The sequence below is a fragment of the Motacilla alba genome, chromosome 1A, assembly GCF_015832195.1.
Source record: "Motacilla alba alba isolate MOTALB_02 chromosome 1A, Motacilla_alba_V1.0_pri, whole genome shotgun sequence".
Lineage (NCBI taxonomy): Eukaryota > Metazoa > Chordata > Aves > Passeriformes > Motacillidae > Motacilla > Motacilla alba.
In genome coordinates, this window is record NC_052031.1 from 14,183,462 (window position 1) to 14,202,507 (window position 19,046).

General features: G+C 36.7%; 1 protein-coding gene across 1 annotated transcript in view; it reads right to left on the reverse strand.

The window, feature by feature from the left end:
- COG5 (component of oligomeric golgi complex 5) overlaps positions 1–19,046 on the reverse strand; it is a 175,160-nt gene that overhangs the window by 53,663 nt on the left and 102,451 nt on the right. Inside the window, exons 8-10 of the mRNA XM_038153486.1 lie at positions 8,408–8,573; positions 7,217–7,329; positions 7,045–7,122 (exon numbers count right to left, since the gene is read on the reverse strand). Of these exons, the coding sequence (XP_038009414.1) occupies positions 7,045–7,122; positions 7,217–7,329; positions 8,408–8,573 (357 nt within the window). The remainder of the gene's footprint in view (positions 1–7,044; positions 7,123–7,216; positions 7,330–8,407; positions 8,574–19,046) is intronic.

A 19,046-nucleotide genomic window follows, 5' to 3' on the forward strand; every position in this document is an offset into this window, starting at 1 on the left:
ACACTACTGACCAGATTTTGCACCACTGATCACCACTTTCTGGGCCTGGCCGTTCAGCTGGGCCATTCATGATTAATCCCTCATTGATAAAAAGCTCTCACAGTGCAACTGGGAGAGCCTGCAGTCTCAATCACCTCAGTGACTGGTGGTAAGGAAAGGATTTAGATCAGTACTCTTTTACTGGTATGGGGGAGGAGGGATTTATAATTGTCTATTAATTTTTTTTAAGTAGTCCTTTCATCTTTTGTGCATGGTATTACAGCACCTAAGCAGACTTGTTAATAGTGTGAAGCAACACTATTACTCAGATTGATGCATTGACTGCATAGATTTGAAATTTAGATTGGATGTTGCCTGCTCACAAGATTACAGAAGAAACTACAGACTGACACGACTCATGTGCTAAACCCCTTCTCACTCACATGAAAATGACTCGTTTTCCCAGTTCAAAAAATATAACCCATTTTCACTAACAGCTACTAGGAAGTTAATAAACCACTGAACAATAGTGGGCTGAGTACCAGTATCATCAAAGGACAGATACTAGAAGATCAGTATTCACTGGTACTATACAATAATACTAATGCTAAAGCCTGGAAAACTGATTTCAAGTCTCCTCAAACATAAAAACAGCTTACCTCATTTAAAAAACCCATATCAAACTACTAATTAACTTTGCTATTACTGAAATGAAATTAAATCTCCCTAACTCAGTTCTTATTATAACTATTTAGTATCTGGCATTAAATCTAAATTCAAGGAATGAGAATGAAAGTACCCCCCTTCTTCAGTATTAGACAAGAATGTAAGAAGATGCTGAAAGGACATATATTTATTTTTACAAATGTCTCTATTTCCTCCACACTGTAAATTTAGAACCTAATGAGTATAATTTTCCATCTGTGAATTATCATATTTGTGTCTGTCTAAAATAGCTACTTTAACATTCAAATAATAAATCTGACCCACTGATTCTAAACTGGCTCCCCGTTCATGGCAACTACTTCCAACTTATTTTTCCCTGTAGAAATTGTGTTACTTTGAGTAGAATGTGAAAAACATCTTTATTGTGAAGCTTCTTTGAAATGTAAAACAATATGGTGAATATTAGCATGCAGCTAGTTGCTGCAGGCTCCTGAAATCAGGCTTTGCATACTAACATATACAGTGTTTTCTAGCTGTAATCAAATGCTCTGCCATGGAGAAATACAGGACTTGGGAATGTTGCTCTGAAAACAGAAGGCGTTTAAAGGACAGTCTAAATATTTTTTCCACCAATAAAGCAACAATGCAAATGATTTAACAACTTCATACTACAAGATCTTATGGGACAGAAATAAGGAAATCTATTTGCACTATTTCTATAGCAACATAATTGCCAAATGTTAGACTGTGAACAAAAAGCCATCATACTCAGTAGTGCAATTAATCAAAGAAAAGACAAATTCTGAGTGTGCTCTCAATAACCTTTTTCTATATCCTTAAAGTAGTCAGGATTAAATTTCTTCAAATAAGAGTGAATTTAAATTTCTAATGTTCTTTATATTATACATTACAGGTGCAGAGATGTCAATAAATGACACTGTGATTTTAAAAATGACCTTGGGTTTTTTTTTTGTTTTACTGCAGGGCACAGAATTTCATTACACTGGGTTGATCAGTTTATATCCAAGGTGTAATAGTTTCTAGACTTCCAGCAGTAGTGCAACATTTGAAAAAAGGTCTCTTTATGCAGGTTACAAAAGAAACAAAAGCTGATTAGCTTTATTTCTCAAAAACCTTCTTGACTAGAAAATAAAGTTTAAACTGTGCACTTCATAGCATGTTGGAATTCTTAAGTGATTCCTCAGAAAAACTAATTTGTAAGGAACAAAAATACTTAGATATTAAACAGTGCCCTATATCTTCAAAACTACTTAAAACATTAATTAATCCTTCCATATTCCTGCAAGATATGCATCAACTTGAAATAAACGAACTTAGGATTCAAGAGCCAGTAACTACCCCAGGGATTTGACAGCTTTCAGCTACCCAGAGAAGTGATTTAGTATGTACAGCTTCAATTCCAACCATGCTTTCACCTTGACTACTTCATATGCCCTCCAAGGATGAAAGGATGGTTCGTTACCATGTCCACTCAGCCCGGAGCTGTTCAGGTAAGATTGACAAGAACGATGATAAAAGGCGGCACTTCTGGTAAATGTATTTCTTTTCCAATGGCAAGCTGACTGAAAACCAACTGACTTAGTAATTTGCAGTCATCACTGATCTGCAATTTGCACAAACACCACCAAACCAGAAGTGAAAAAGAACAAAAGTCATTATTACCTACTAACCTATGCAACCTCCACACCATCCCTTTTCTTCACAGCTGCATATTTCTGCCAGAGAAATGGAATAAAGTTCTACAGAAATCATCATTAGAAAACCATTGCACAGGCTCTGACCCTCCCATGTGAATTAGAATTAAATTACTTTTACTATGGCTGCCTGGGCACACAGATCCATTCAAAATGAGAGTTGGGGCTTTTAACTGGTATGATCTTCTTGGCTCTTTAAGAGTCCTCAAAATTTCTGCAAGTGAATTCAGCAGGGCAATTTGTAGATCTGAAACAAAAATTGTCTTCGATATTTTGGGAACCAAAAACCTGCTCATCCACCTGGGTTTAGATCTTCACAAAGTACCTCATTATGGCTTAAATAACAAACAGAAATCACAGCAGGAATGATGTGCAAGTAATCCAATTCGGCATTTACAAAACATACTGAAAAATAAATCATACGCTTTTAATAACTGGTGAAAACCACACTATTTCTGAATTCACATAAGACAATAATTAGATTATTTTTCAATATTTTCCACTTGGGATTATTTTTTAATTGGGTCAACTGAATGTGAATATGTGATGGTAGATGTGAATAATTTCAAAGCAGCAACATTTTTTATCAAGTTTGGATGGGGAGCAGAAATTAGAAGATGAAATATAAGTACACTCTGTCAATAAATATCTATATTTTCCATTTATTTTCTTTATCTTATGTAATGCTGAGGACATTTCTCTCTGTATCGTTAACACCTCATATTGCCAGTGTTGACAACTCAGGAAAAAAGGCTGCTTACTCACCAAACATTCATCAGCTGAAGCAATGATAAGAGCCCTCCAGAAAGTGCATAATAACACTCCCTAGAACTCTCAGCTCACTTTTTTACCCCGAGGCTTACATAAATGACAGGGTTTGTGATGTGCCTTGGCTGCAAACAGGACACCAAAGGCGAGCAAGGGCAGCTCTGCCTGCACCTTTCTGCCCAGCACAGAGACCCAGTTCATGCTTTCTACTGACCACCCCAACCCCCCTTAAAAATGTTTTGCTGCTTCTCAGGTTGCTTTTCTCTTGGCAGAACTGTTCCCTGATGCCTATGTAGGAGTGAAGGAGCCAAAATAGATGAGGATCAAAGATCATTTTCAACTCTTTTGAAGGGGCTAAGAGGGACTCTAATTAGGAAGGTGGCTGTCACAGAAGGAGATGTTCGGCTGCGATTTACACTGAAGTCAGTTGTAGTTTAGGCATTACAACAGCCGAGGAAGGATTAGTCATCACACATCGAAAGAGAGAAGCAATAAAGCAAAATAAACTGAAGTAACCTATCAGCTCTCTGAAGGTGAATTAAGCAATTAAAAGAAGGGATATAAATAACTAGTCATCTGGTGAACAAAAATATCAAATTTACATTATTTAAATCTTACTTGTAATTTTAATTTTTGCCGTTAAAATTATCACAGCGTTAACCCTATCTTTTAAAAAATGTATAGAGTGAAAGCTGTATTCATTTTCCCCAAAACTACAAATCAGAACTGCATGAGTTCTGAGTTCTTTTGGCCCTCTCCAACTAAAATCTAGGCATTAAAGGCCTGTTTTTCTTACATAAAACCCACAAATTGTCCATCCAATTGTATTTCTCCTTTAAACAGCTAATAGATTTATTAAAAAATTAAATCTGTAATTTAAATATGTAAACATTAATAATGAATCTATAGTTCCTGACAAGTACGAAATGAAGAAGTTTTTAGAAGATACTATGAGTGCGTGATTTCTTTTTAGAATTGCATTAATTTCATATTGTGTCAAAGGAAAAACACCAAAATCTAGATCTGCAAAGGGAAGCAGTGAAAAAATGTGCAGTATAAATTTAATGTCCAGATTCTTCCATGATCCTCATGTAAGCCTGACACTATGACTTAACTCTTAGTCTCAGCTAAAGCTAGTAAAAATTGGAAGGGAGTTCTGTAGGAGAAACCACAGGGTAGTAAAGATGCAGGTGTTGTCATTGCCCTCATGCTGAACTGCAGAATTTAAAATTTTCCAAGTCCTGTACCTCAGCTTCTTCATCTGTCAGGTTTTGTTTCCTTAAAAAAAAAAAAAAACAAAAAAAAAAAAAAAAAAACAAAAAAAAAAAAAAAAAAAAAAAAAAAACAAACCCAAAAAACAAAAAAAAAACCCCGAGAGCTTTTGTGAATCCTTTAATCAATTAGCTAGTGATTTTAAAACTACATTTTTGGATACAACACAATACAACACTACTAAATACTATTATGGTAAAAGGTAATTAGAAAGCCGGAAAGCACATGTTTGAGATCATAATACAAAATTAGAAAAACTGCAGGCTGTGCTATCTGTGAAGAGAAAGACACAAAAAATCCCCAATGGAAAAAGAGAATGACGACTTAAAAAAACCAAAGGCAAGTAGCTTCCTTGCTATTAAAGGACTTGTGCTTTAAAAAGGCTGGATCTCCTCCTCTCTTATGCTTCCTAGGATGATACTTGCACTGCAGTAATCAAAACAAGGAAGCAGATGGACAGGCAAAGTGGTACTGCAGCTGCTGCAGAAGATGACTATAATAATAATGTTGACATCAGTAACAGTAATTAGTGCACAGACTGTAGAGTGGATGATTCGTTTTCCTATCTTCTGGAGTGGGCATGCTGCTCTAGCAAACGGGTACAATGTTAGTACCTTTGGCTCATTTTGTTCATTTGCTCAGTTTATTAATGAAATTGAATACAATACAGAAAATCCAACTTCTCTCCCTCTCCAGAACACTTGCTGAGGAAAGCACATTTCAGTTTGGTTTAACATGAGATGGAATCTTCATTAGTAAATGGCAAAATACCAATTTCTTATTTATATCTAAAACTATTCATACTCTCCCAAACAGCCATCTGTACTTACACTCCTGAATTTCAGCAGCACGCAGTACGTGTCTGGTTTTGTCTGAACAACAGCTCTACTCTTTGGTGTGACCTCACCCATCTGCAGCCTGGTGCCACACCTTTTTCAAGAGACACCAGAAGAAATGGTCTAACTGGGAGAATGTCCAAAAAAACCACGATGCTATACTGAACCATTTCAGGCAAGAAGTAAGTCAAGGGTCGGTGCCATCAGCAGTACTGTGCCATGCTGAGAGAATTCTGCTGGCAGAACATCAGATCAGGATGTACCACTCCTCCTTAGCTGCCCCACTGAGAATGACAGCGTCCAGCCTGGCACTTTACTACACCAGAACACCCACCAAAGAGCAAAGTAATTGGAAGAGTGGAAACTGCAGAAAAATAAATAGATGGATTTGATTTGTGAAATAAGACTTCTCACTTAGATGCAATCCTGCTGTATGAACGACAAGGGAAGAAGGGTAATCAGAGAAATCATGGAACTTGCTTAGCATAAGACAACCTAGTAAGCCTTTTATTTTCTACTGAGCTTTCCTTACCCTGCTTCCACTGAAATTCATTTTCCCTGTTTGTTTAGTCTCCAGGAGGATAAAATATTTCCTTTGGCTTCCCTCTATTATCAGCCTCAAAAACTGGAAAAACTCTCTTTTCAGTTGTTGGAAAACTCCTTTTCAAGAGATGCTTTACAAGAGGGAAGAGTGAAAGCTATAAACATGGGCACAGGGTGGGAGCCACTCATGAAAACCAACAGATCATTTACCTAAGCTCCCTTTCCATCCAAACTCTTCCTTTCAGCATTTCTGGTCTGTCTCCAGGTTTCTACGTTACTCCCTAAACATGCTGATCCACTGAAGGGGCTGATCCACCCAGGCAGCAACAGATTTTTTTTTGCCAGATTAAACATTTTTTAATTAAGAAAATATGCTAAAAGTTTATAAACGTTTTGAGGGGGGTTGTGGATTCTTTTTTTTTTGGTTGGGTTGTTTTTTTGTTGTTGTCGTTTGCTTTTTTTGTTTGATTGTTTTAACACAGAAAGAGAAGCTTGAAGTGCCTCATAGAAAAGTGATGCTCTGTGCAACATCTTCTGGAGACGGGCTTAAGAGACAGATAAAGGATGTATTTGACCTTCATTATTTGCTTTCACTGTTGAGAAGACCACGTTTGCATATGAAGAGCTTCCCCAAGTTATTTCAAATATTAAGTCCATGTAAATTAAAAATCCAGTTACACACTTGGAAAGAGATGTCAGCAGGAACATGTCTTTTGTTTTCGCTCTCTTCTACTAACACAGATGAGACAGTTTCAGTAATCCTGTTCCTACCACTAAAGGAGACCATTAATCAAATTACTGCAAATATGAATAAAAACAATGCAAATGAATGGAAAATAATAGGTATTCAAAAGAACAGCCATGATTATTTTTCAAGGGAGAAATTGTCAAGAGGTGAGAAACAGATGGCTGAAAATGATAGATGAAGACACATTCTCCTATGCAAACGAACAGATTTAATTAATTACTCAAATCACATGGTATTACGGAATGACATTAATGATCCATACAGTGGTGCCTTATCAGCTCCCTTTTAAAGAAAACAAAAGAAATTACAACAAAATGAACATGTTTACATCCTACAGATATAACCCACAGACCACAAATACATCCTTCAATGTTAGTTTGAGTTTCAACACTTTCCCATCAATTTAAGTAAAAAAAAAAAAAATTATGGAACTGTAAAATTGTAAATAAACTCATTCTCTCATCACATTTTTCTTAAGATATTTACTAAAGCATATTCAGCTAAGTTAAAACTTTACCTTAACTATCTCCTCTATGAAACAGACATGTGACACAGGATCTCTTTTCTTTGCCAATACTTTCTGCAAATGCTGCACCTGTAAGAGAGAGTTTATTGAGAGGGAAAGTGGCATCTAAATTCTTACACCCAAAATTGCATGATGAGACAAACAGGAATTAGCTGCAGAGTACCTGTCCACAAGCAGCACAGATCTGATCCATGAGTTTCTCCATGTTTGTCCAGAGGGCTGCTCGAAAAGCTGCTGTGTTCCCAGGTGTTGGCATAGCAGCTCGACCAGGGCCACCTAAATGGTTTTTAAACATACACAGCAGCACATTTCAGCTTCCACAAATGAAAATGAAAATATTGGGAATATAGAACTATATGCACTTTGACAGATTCTTTTTTTTTTAAGCCAAGGCATCCTAAAATACGTTCAGAACAGAGCTTTGTGAATGGCCTCAGTTGTCTCAACTGAGAAGCTGACTGAGCTCTGAAGTTCTGTGGGGATATTTCATGCTCATGACTGTTACAAGCTCTACCAACTCAGACTTCCACAGAAACACCACAGTAATGCCAATGACCAGTTTTGCAGGATTTAAGAGCAAAGGGAAATGGGAGAGAGAGAAGCTTTGAAAAATACAGCTATTACCAGCTCAGGACCTAATGCACAGACAAACTGCTAAAAAAGGTGATATTCCAGCTGAAGGGCATGCAGCTTCTAAACAATCAATTCATTTGAGAGAAGATATATTTCTGTATTATTCTGTTGATTGTGGGTTTGGACCCCCACCTTGTTGCAAAACTTTTGAAAAAAATTGAATGTTCACAACACCAAAGTTCAAATTTGCCTGTCCACTCAATTCCTCAGTATTTTTTGGTATCTGAGCTAACTGGGAACTAAATGTTTAATAGTGCAACATTTCTTCATATTGAATAGTCTGCTTTGGAACAATTTTCACCTGACAAAAGCATAACAATGTAGTTGCAGGCTTCTTCCATTGATTGCAAATAATTTCAACCCATAATTCTCCCACCAATAAAAAGAAAGAAGACTTTGGAGTCATTGTTCCATGAGAAACAGCTAAGAAAATGCTACAAATTGTAATGAGGACAATTTTCTGGACAAGTCAGGAAGGAGTGGCAGGCAGGAATAAAGGAAAACCTCCAAGCCAAATATCAGACAGACCCAATTTTGTCAAATTAAATGTTTTTAAATTAATAGTTTTCTGAGATACGCCTATTCCAACCCTCTACTGGTTAAAGGAAGCAGGGATACATTTCTAGAACATGCTTGGATGTGAGATCTTCTTCCATTTTATAACATACCATACTCTTATAAAAATAATCAGTTATCATTCTCTGTAAAACAAGTATCATACCTCTTGTGACTGTTTGAGATGGTTGGGTCAACACTTTGATATCCAAAGCATTTTTTATGTTCTCTTCCAGCGCTGTGCAGTATCCATCCACCACATTAGCAATGGTATCCTTCAAAGTCCCAAGATTATGGAAAACCTGAAGAGCTGTTCCCACTTGAGTAGGATTCTGAAGAAAGAGGATATTAAAAAATAACAATTATCTTTAACTGTACTAGTGAGATGTTTTATCCCTGATGAGACATCATTTTAGCGGGCAAATTCATCTTTTAAGTTCAGTTTGCTAATTCATTCTGTTTAAGTTACTGGCATCCTTACTGCATAACAGAGAACAGAGGGTAAAGGAGAGGACTGATTTCCTCTGCTCTCTGAGCAATGCTTTGCTTAGCTCCTTTTGGTGTTACACTCTGAATATGAATGGAAAGAAAGGAACTGGAAGCACTGCTGGCAGTATCTCACCTGGGGTGGGTTATCAGTGACTGATGCAGTAATTCTGGGGTTAGTTACACTACAGCTGTATTCAGCTACAGTGTAGCTGGTAATATTGCTTTAACATGCAGTGCTTGTTACACTACTGTCAGTTAAGTCCCAAACAGTTAATTATATGTGATACAGGCTTAAAAAAAATACTACTGAAAGATAAGAAGAAGCAAGCAGGTCAAGCCCCTACTACTGACTGCTGCAAAGTTTAAGCTTGTATTTCTGCATTTCTATTTCTAATGTTGACAATAACTTCATTTTTCCTCACAGCAGAATTAAGAAATAAATCAATGCAGTGATTATTTCCCGAGCTTGCAAAAAAACCCCCCAAAAAAACCAAAAAACAAACAAACAAAAAACCCAAAAACCCCCAAAAACAAACAAACAAACAAAACCAAAAACAACCACTCAACAAAGGGGAGTGAAAACTGTCCAGGTCCACTGTTTAAGAGACCTCTGATAAAGATTAAATCTAATGATAATTCCACTTAGCAACACTAAACACTGGCATGGGTGCTATTTAACAAGAGAAAAGCTTCAAATTATTGCCTTTGGAAACTAACCACTGTCATCCATACACTGAATACTGCTTTTTTAATTAGCATTTACAGGCAATTAGTGGAGGGGGCAATCAGTTGATCATATACACATTAGAGATGCAGTCTTTTGTCATTTTTCTTAGTCACTTTTGCCAGCAGTAAAGAATACGGTCTGACAGAAATGCTGGCAGTCAGACTGGACAGAAGCATCTGAGAATTCTGTGATTCTGTGAGACCACCAGCACTCCCCACTGCAAAGCCCACTTTGGCTTTGGCCATGGTGCAGCTGCTGTGCTGAGGATGCATTTTTGGTACATCCACCTACGGCACCAGGTTTCTGGTCGGTTGGCAAACAATGTGTTCCCCTCAAACCCAGTGTTTCAGAGGTCACACCCCTACAGCTGCACTTTTGTGCCTTTTTCTTTAGGGTTCCTACAAGATCAAAACCATAGTTAAAGGAAAAAAAAGCCAGATTCCATCTTCTTTCCCATGAGGAGTTCCCAGGTCTAGTGGAAAGCAAAGGAATATTAGGCATGTATTATGGTTTGCAGACCTTATACTAACTATACCAGTTTCTTTTTCCAAACAGTGTGGGAGTTAATGAGCATTCCCAGCATAGTATTACGGGTCTGGGACTTGTAGGTTTAGTTTTTTGACAACTGGGTATGCTGTAAAATTTCTAAGCATCCTGTGGGTGTGCTTGTGGAGGTGGGAAAGTAAGCCATAAAGACTGGAAGATTAATGGGATGTCAGAAAATGAAGAGTACTATAATGCAAGGAGGGAATTTGGGGACAGAATGAACAAGAGAAAGAAAATATAAATGGGAAGAGGATGGGGAATAGAATGAAGAGACTCTGGCAGAAAGAAAGAGAATAAAACTGAAAGGAAGAAAAGAGATAAAAGACACACCTCATTTACCAGCCTTTCCTAAATTGTTGTAATTCTTACAGAATACTTACACAATTATGAAACCAGGTAGAGAGTCAGTAATACAAAATCAATATCTTACTATTACTATCAAAGTGCTCAACTAGATTTCAGTCAGGCTCTAATGTTTATATATTAAATAGTAAAAAAATAGAACAGCATCAAAAGGTGAGCTGGGCACTTTCCACCCTTAAATAATCAATGGCCAGATACTTATTTTCCTGACAAACAGGCAATAGAGGCACAAATAACTGCAGGCAAAAAATCAATCTTAGAGCTACCACATCACAGTATAGCAAACTAACTCTGTAGCTACTGGGCAAGAAAGAAACTAAAACATACTCCAAGAGAGGCTGAGCTATATTTCAAAAGAAATGGTTTTAGCCAGAAGTTTTGAACCAAAATACAAAATCATGGAAACCTTCTATTCACTTGAAGTATCTTCCAAATCTAGTACCAAAATTAAAATCAGAATGGAACAAAGATTATGCAGGTGGCCTATTTGTTATTTGCTTTAAATTGTGGACATGGCCACAGACAGAGGGCTTCTAACTCATGTATTCATCTTGTACAGAATTAGAGACACATCAAATCCTTGACAAGGTAGAACAAAGTCTATTATTTTATTTGATTCATTTACAGTAATTTTCTCACCTCAGGAAGCAGTTATTGTTTCATATGCCCCAGACAGGCTATGTAACAGTCTATTGTTGGTTTATGACTAATCCTAAGAGAATGGAAATTTTTATGCACAGCTAGTTTCTAGGTTTACACAATATGTTAAAAAAAATGAAGATGAAGCCCCCCTTAGGACAAAAGTTATGTGAAAAGAAAATGTTGAAAAGCAGGATGGAAATGAATTATTATACTTTAAGTCTTGCATATACATCTAAAAATTAAACTGTTTATCATTATACACACTGGACAAAATGTTGAGAGCCAGTATTTCAGAATTTGCTACTACTAATAGATGCCATTGATAGGAATTTTCCTTAATATTTTTCTTCTACCTGAGAAAGCTTAAAGCTGAACAGTTCTGAGTTTTGAAAAGCTGCCACAATTTTCATCAAGAGGAAAGCATTTGAAAAAGAACTGACTACAACAGTGATCTACAAAGGGAAAGGGAATCAAATCAGAGAATAATATTCAGAATAGCTATCCAACAGGAACAATATGGAAAATAATATAACTGCTTTTGAGATGGAATTTAATGAGTTAATCAGCAGTATTTTATAACCAATTTGTCTGCCACTGCAGGCAACCACACTTAGCAATTTTAAAGTGTTCCCCTTAGAATCTCTGTCCATAAAAAATGTGTATGTTTGCCATAAATTTGAAGCTATGGCAATCAAATGAGTAGAGGGCAAAGAAAAACAGAATAGCAATACAGTAAAATCTAAGTGCATAAACACAAGCATACACAAGTGAAGTAAAAACATGACCCCACAAAGTATAGGGCAACAACACTACCTACTCAAAAATTAACTACAGTGATCTACAGATTGCAAAAATTATTATGCATCTGGGAGTTAGGGAGAGATGACATTAAGTCCACCAATAATATCCTTCTCCATTCAAAGCACTCCTCCATCTGGCAAGTCACAACATAGTATGTTACAGATACATGGAAACTAAATTCCACAAATGTAAGAGCTTAAGAAGACTCAGTGAGTCATCAGTTAAACATATGAAGAAAATAAAAAATGAACATGCTCAAAAGCTAGTTCTACCACGAAACAAGTCTCACAAATATTTTAAAACACCTAAGTTTCTCCGTATCCATCAGACAATAGTTTTAATAGCTTGGTCAGAAGGTTGATACCAGTCACACTTGAAAAAAAGGTATGGGTATTTCAATTAATGTTTTTGCAAAACAGATACTCATTCAGCAGAAACTATGAAGACATGTTCACACCAGATGTATTTGCTAATTTTCTCTGTGAATGAGAACCATTCCTTTTATTGACATAATTTCTGATTAATTTTATCCCATCCCATTCCATTTGGTTCTGTAGACAATCATAGACAAGTAAAAAAATAAGTGTCATGCAGTCACTGGTATGAATGTGGGTTTTTTCACAATTACATCATGTGGTTGTTTCAAAGAGCAGGTGACTGGATTAAATAACCCAGTAGATGCTGTCCAGGCCAGCATGGCAGCTACAGTCATTCTCAGAGCACAACCCTATTTGGTCACTTCCTTTCCCCCAGAGATAATAACCCTGAGAAGACTAAACAGAAATGCCATTAAAGACTTAAATAAACATATCTTACATTTCTAATTTGAAAGTATCTCCTAGGATGGAACAAAACAATTTTGTTTTGTCAACTGCTCATATTGCAACTATTATTTAAGGTCCAAGATTGTAGTCTTTTATTTTATGATTGCCACTAGTATTATCAGAACAATTTTCTGAAAGCATGGCTAAGGAAAGGGCAATAATCATTTTCATCATTAGAAATGCAGCTTGGACCTGCTCCTCACAAGGAAGAGTGGTGAGGACACTGAGCAAACTTGGGGTCAGGAAGATTCCTAGCAAAAGGCTGAACCATGAACAAGAAACTTGCATAACAGGCAAAACTAATGGCTCAAGTGCTACAAACAGAGCCTCCAAACTTACACTCCACCTTGTAAGGGTACAGGATTCACTATGTGGATCATTTTTCTCTACCCAGTTCTGTCTTAGTGAACTTCACAGCATTATTTGTTTATGCAGTACAAATCTGTCCCGAAGATCCCATGCCACAGGATTTGCACCAGTGTGGACTATCAACTTCCCTCTCAAATGAAAATGTGTTAATTGGCAACAATATTTATGGTCAATCTGAGACAATTTATGGTTTATCTGAGACAACTGCTACTACTTACACAAAGAAGCAGTGTTACAAATGTAATTAATTGTTAACTTTCATGCAGTCAAATTTCACAAGTACTTGCATCACCAATAATCAGAACAGCTCTGCAAGGAAATGCTCTTTTACTGTATAGTTTAGAAGGACCACATACTGAGAAGTCAAAATTGGACTAGTCCCTCACTTAGAAATTATGTTCCATAGCTACTAATGCATAAAAGGACACTTCTATTTTGCTTATTAAAATCAGAACAGTGGTTCTGACTGAAAATCTTAATCATTCTGCAGAGAAGAGATAACCCCGTTCAGGAGAGGCAGTAGCAGGCTGATGGAAATAGATACATAGACAGACAGATAGACAGATAGATAACTCAAGAGCTGTGATTTCAGTGTGCTGTCACATCGTTACCTCTTATGCAAAACATACACCCTGTCCCATAAACAAGCAGTAAAACTGTAACACAGCTCAAAAATAATTACATATGTTGCTTAGTTGAAGGAAGATTCATAATTACTAATTAGTCCAGGAACTAATTAGTCCACTTGAACAGAATGGTCTGACAACATGGCAAGCAAGGAATACCACAACATTTCCTAACCATCATGAAATAATCAGCACTAAACCCAACAATCCCAGACCAGGATGCACACTAAAATAACCAAACTTGTAAACTAATGTATATTTTCTGACAATAAATACAAAAGACTGTTGCAGTCCTTACAGTTTCTAGATTATACTTCTGAGTATCTTTGACTGACATTTAGTATTAACTAATTTCATTTGACAGAAGTTTTCCTATATTGGGAGCTATTTCACTTACTTTTTAAAGTTTACTGCTCCTTTTATTTGTAGGAGATAGCAGTTGCAATTTCCAACACAGCACAGCTTTACAAGGTCCAAAAAAGACCCCTTGGAGAGGCTAAAAATCCCCAGTCAGATGCTCCTTTGCAGTGTTTGCCCCTTCTCCCCTCTCGCTAGCATTACAACATGCTGCCTCCTTCCAATAATTTTCCCATAAATAACATTATTATCCATAATGACAAGTACTCAAAGACCAAGTGATTGCAAGTTTTGCAAGCACTTGCAGCTAACCAGTTCTTGGTCATCTCTTACAGACACCAGAAGAGAGAAAAAATGAAGTTACTCCAGGAAAAGCTGCAGTTCAACTTAAAGAGCTCAAGAAGGTAAGCAGTGAAGAAAACTTGGCCACCTAAGTCACAGCCAAGGCAAAATGACCTATTGAATAGAATTAATAACTTAGTAAGAAGGGTTGGAATTCTTGCTTTGAGGTATAACTCAGCTATTTTAATTGTAGAAAAAGTAACAAAAACCTAAAAGTAGAAATTAAATGCCAATGAAATTCAGTTTCAGTCTAAAAACAGTATTTTATTCCATTTCCAAATATCCATGCCTAAAAAAATTAATTGATATATCACTACTCCTAAAAATGAACCTACTTAGGGAAGCTCATCTCTATGTTCATTATCACCCCATCTGTCTTTTACTCTGTTCATCTCTAAAACCTGAGCAATAAATGAAAAGGTCAAATTGAATTGTAAAGCCAGAGAATACAAGCTTCTTTCTAATGATTTCTCAGATCTTCCTGTTTTGGTCTTTGCAGTGTTGGGAAGAGAGAGAGGTTAAAATAATATTCTTTGCTATAGAAATATCATAGGTAATAGTGATGTAAACACACTGGCTAGATTAGAAAAGAATATTTTAAGCCTTATGAGGCAAGAGTCCCAAAGCCAAACATTTAAATATGGTTAGGTTATAACATCTGAGCCCGTGTTTGAAATACACAACCTCTTTTGGTAGAAGGACTTCCCCATGAAAGGAGAACAGCCACAAAGCACAGTTATAAACCTCATCATGTCCTCAAACTAGGTCAGCCTTTTGTTTCTTAGAATAACAAGAAGGAAATAGCAAGAAGCATTGCACTACAAAGGTTGAGGAGGGGGAAAAAAAAAGAAACAGTAGCAATAAAATACTAGAAAGCAAAGAAACAAGATTTTTCAACACAGCTAAATAGCTTGCCAAAACACTTATTCACCATAATAGTGTAATCAAAGCAACAGATGGCTAAGAGCTAATGGGACAGAAAGGCATCAGGAACTGTTGTAAAGAATTATCTCATGAAACATCAAGCAATGTTCCAAAGTTTACCAAGCCTCAGGCTATCAACGTGACAGCAGTTTTAAAGTATCTGGCACCTCTGAGGACAGATCAGCTACACTGACTAGCCCATAACAATTACAAATTTTATCCTACAATGCTCTATTTGAGTGTAGAAAGAGTACAAAGTCTTTAAAGAGTAGAAATGATACAAAATTTTACATGGAAATGGGAGCTTCTGAGCCAAATCAAGCTTCTTAAAATGCTTCTCCCACCTCTTACACAATTTGACCAATCTCTAAAGCCCTTACTGATACCAAACCAGTTCACATCTGAAGATGTGGATTCCCTATTAAAAACACAGCTGAGAAAGTTTAGAGAGCAGAAGGTGAGATTGCAGCACCTCTCCTGTCCTTGTGCAACCCTGACTTGCACCTGCTGATTCAAGTCCCATTACTGAAGAACAGAAGTATAAGGACACAAAATCTCATTACTAATTTTGATATTTGGACAAAAGCTTGTGACCAGATGTTTTCTTCCACCTCACAATACCATTATGTATGTGCTCAGTCTATTAGACGGTTCAACAAAGCCATTAAAAAAAACGAAATGTCAAGTTTCACTTTTAACTCAGTCTTAACAATCAACATTAGGATCTAGCTGCTGAAGGGTTTTAACATGTTTTTCTCTCTTAAAAAAAAATTCTATCTCAGAAAAAATATGCTTTAAATGGTATGTTCTGAATGATTTAAATATCTACCAAAAGCCATCTGGGTTTTCTTGTTCTCCTGCTAGTCTCTGCAACAAGATAATGATTACCTATGCAAGTGACAACATCTCATTTCTGGAATCTGTGCACATATTGGCAACAGCCCTGAAGGGCCCTCATGTATTTAAAAGGAATGACCCTGAAGAACCCATTTTATTTTAAATTCTTTTTAGCTCATATTTTCATACTCAACTACAGACAGACCTCCATCATGATCAGATTTGCCGTTGGATGGAATTTTTAGAGATTTTTTTCTCACTACGAAGTTCAAGTTCATTGTATTGCGCACCTACAGGAAATGTAGGTAATTTGGTGAAGATGATTTGGTTGAGAACTGTAGGTTGCCAGGACTGCTGGAGATGCCCAAATCCACCTGCTTGCTGAAATGAGGGTTTACCACACCAGGCTGCTCAGGAATGAGCCAGAAAACACTCTTTCTGCTCCATTTTCCCTTCTGAGTTCTTCTTACAGCTCCCAGAGAATGCAACAATGGATTTGTGCAGGCATTTTCATCAAGTTTACTGAGGCCAGCTTGAAAGAGAGCAAGCCCACATATACACTGAAACGTCATCAGTGTTGGCAGTGTTACCCACATCCTAACAGCAGTCTAAGTCTTCCAAGTTCTCTTGTAAATTGTCCACTGGCATGACAAAACTGACCTCTTTTTGTTACAGATTCAACATTTATAGAAATATATTTTATATTTCTAGTTTTTTGGTTTTGTTGGGTTTTTTTTTTTAAAAAAAAAAGGTCAGTCCCTTTAAAATCAAAAGGGCAAAGTTGTATCATGCAAAAACTTTACTATGAAGGAAAAAAATCTGAAGTCCTCTGCAGAAAAAGAAACACTCTGCCTAGCTTTGCCTGCAGCTAACAGAGACATTGGGATCCAGTTGGGCTACTGAAAAAAGGCAGTGCCCACCCCTCACTTCAGCTGTCAGCCAGCAATGCATTCTGAAACCTTCACACAAATGGAACCTGCTGGGCTGCTGCCTGCAGAAGGACAGAAGGGAGGTGAAAGAGAAGAACAAGCAGTTGAGTGCACCTCTTCTTCCACACAGACGACACTATTCCTCACCCAAGAACTGCAGTTTTTTGATCCAAGATTTTTCCTTTCTAATGTCACATACTGTTCAGTTCCCTGTGTCATTCCAAGCTTATCCAAAGCTTTAAATCTTTTTGTTACCATAAATGTAACAATGTACGATATTGCAGAATTTCATGTGGCACTGAGTAGCAGATCAAGAACACGATGAAGAACTGATTTTTTTTCTGAGAGAATTAAGACAGAGCAGATTTTTAACCTGAGAAAGAGGCAAAACGAATTATATTATCTTATTTAGATGGGTATCATGGCTAGTCGATCATATTTTTCACTCTGCTCTATGCAGATGTGGCTTATTAATGCTTTGTATGTTCTTCTTGGATCACCTAATTGCATTATTGCAGAACCTGTTAACAATCAACAGTCAACAGTACAAACCACAAATAGAATTACAGTCTGAGAGAGGCGTTTAACAATAACATACTATTTTATCTGGAGAGAAAGAACCTCAGTGCAGCTTTAGTTTTGAAGAGACACAGATACACAAAGTAAAAATTTAAAAGTCTGGGATGTATTATACAGAGATCTAGCCAAAGCCAACGTCAGTCTCTGCTCAGTTGCATCCCTAGAATTTACCAGAATTTCATATATGCTATTCACCTCTCAGTATCTAAAGCAAATCAGAAATATTTTAATCAATTAATTATTGGCAATGAAACCATTACATGAACTAGGACGTTAGAAGACAACTACATTTAACCTCATTCTATAAAGATTAGACCCATGTGATTAAAACACTGCAATGTCTGATAAAGAAAAACCTTCAAGGTTCCTGTTCCAGTCTTACCTCAACTGTTTTCAACAAGATCTAACCTTAGCCTACCTTTCTGCATCTGTAGCAATGCAAACACCACTTCTTTATTTCACTGCTCTACCTTATCCATCCCCCAGTCCACCCTCCAGCCCTTCTGCAGTCTCGTTCTCAGAACAGCTCTTTCCATTCATATCTTTCTCTTTGGAGTTACCCTCAAGACCTAATCTTAGTTTCCAGTTTCCTTACTGACACGTGGTGTTCTCAGACTCCTTCATTCTACTCCTACAGTATAGTTTATTTACAAAGCTTTTCACAGCTGAGCAGGTCACAGCAGTGACCCAGGCCTCTGTGCATATAAACAGATTAATCAATCATCATATTTGCATTAATTACCTTAAAAGTACTAGAATCAGATACATTCTTGCCCTTGTAGGTATTATCTAGTCTTAGTACAGTTTCAGTTTCTCATTGTGGTCAGAGTTGTCCAAGATGTAATGGTGGACAGTTTTCCAGTCCAGGGAAAACACCTAAACAGATGGATGACCAGAACACAGAAACAGACTATGCAACAGCCTCTAATTTAAAATAATTTCTGTCTGCAAAGAAAGCTGAATTCAATACTATTAAACATTCCTGTATTTTTCACGACGGATATTCTATGAGGAGTAATTTTTTAGTGATCACAAATGACACTTACTAATTGCTATGAAAGCAAGCTAAGTGTTTCATATTTCAAAATAACTAGTCTCAATGGGGAGATCAAAAACATTTTAAATAGCTTTCTAAGGTATTCTGACTTTTTTTTTCCCACTCACACACTCACTGCATAGCTAGTAATTCCTTAGAATTTATTAATACCTAAAATATTTGTAACAGTAATGCCATCTGAATTCTTAAAAAAACATCATCTAACTCTAAGTTAATATGTACTTAAAACATCATCTACAACAGATTAGGTTTTTGTGTTTAGTTGACAACAGGTCAAATTAATTGATATGAATTTCTGAAGAAAAGGATCAGAAGTGAATTTAAAAATTATCCAGCTGATCCTCACATAAAATTGTCACTAAACAGAATAAAAAGTTTTTGGCAAACAGCTAA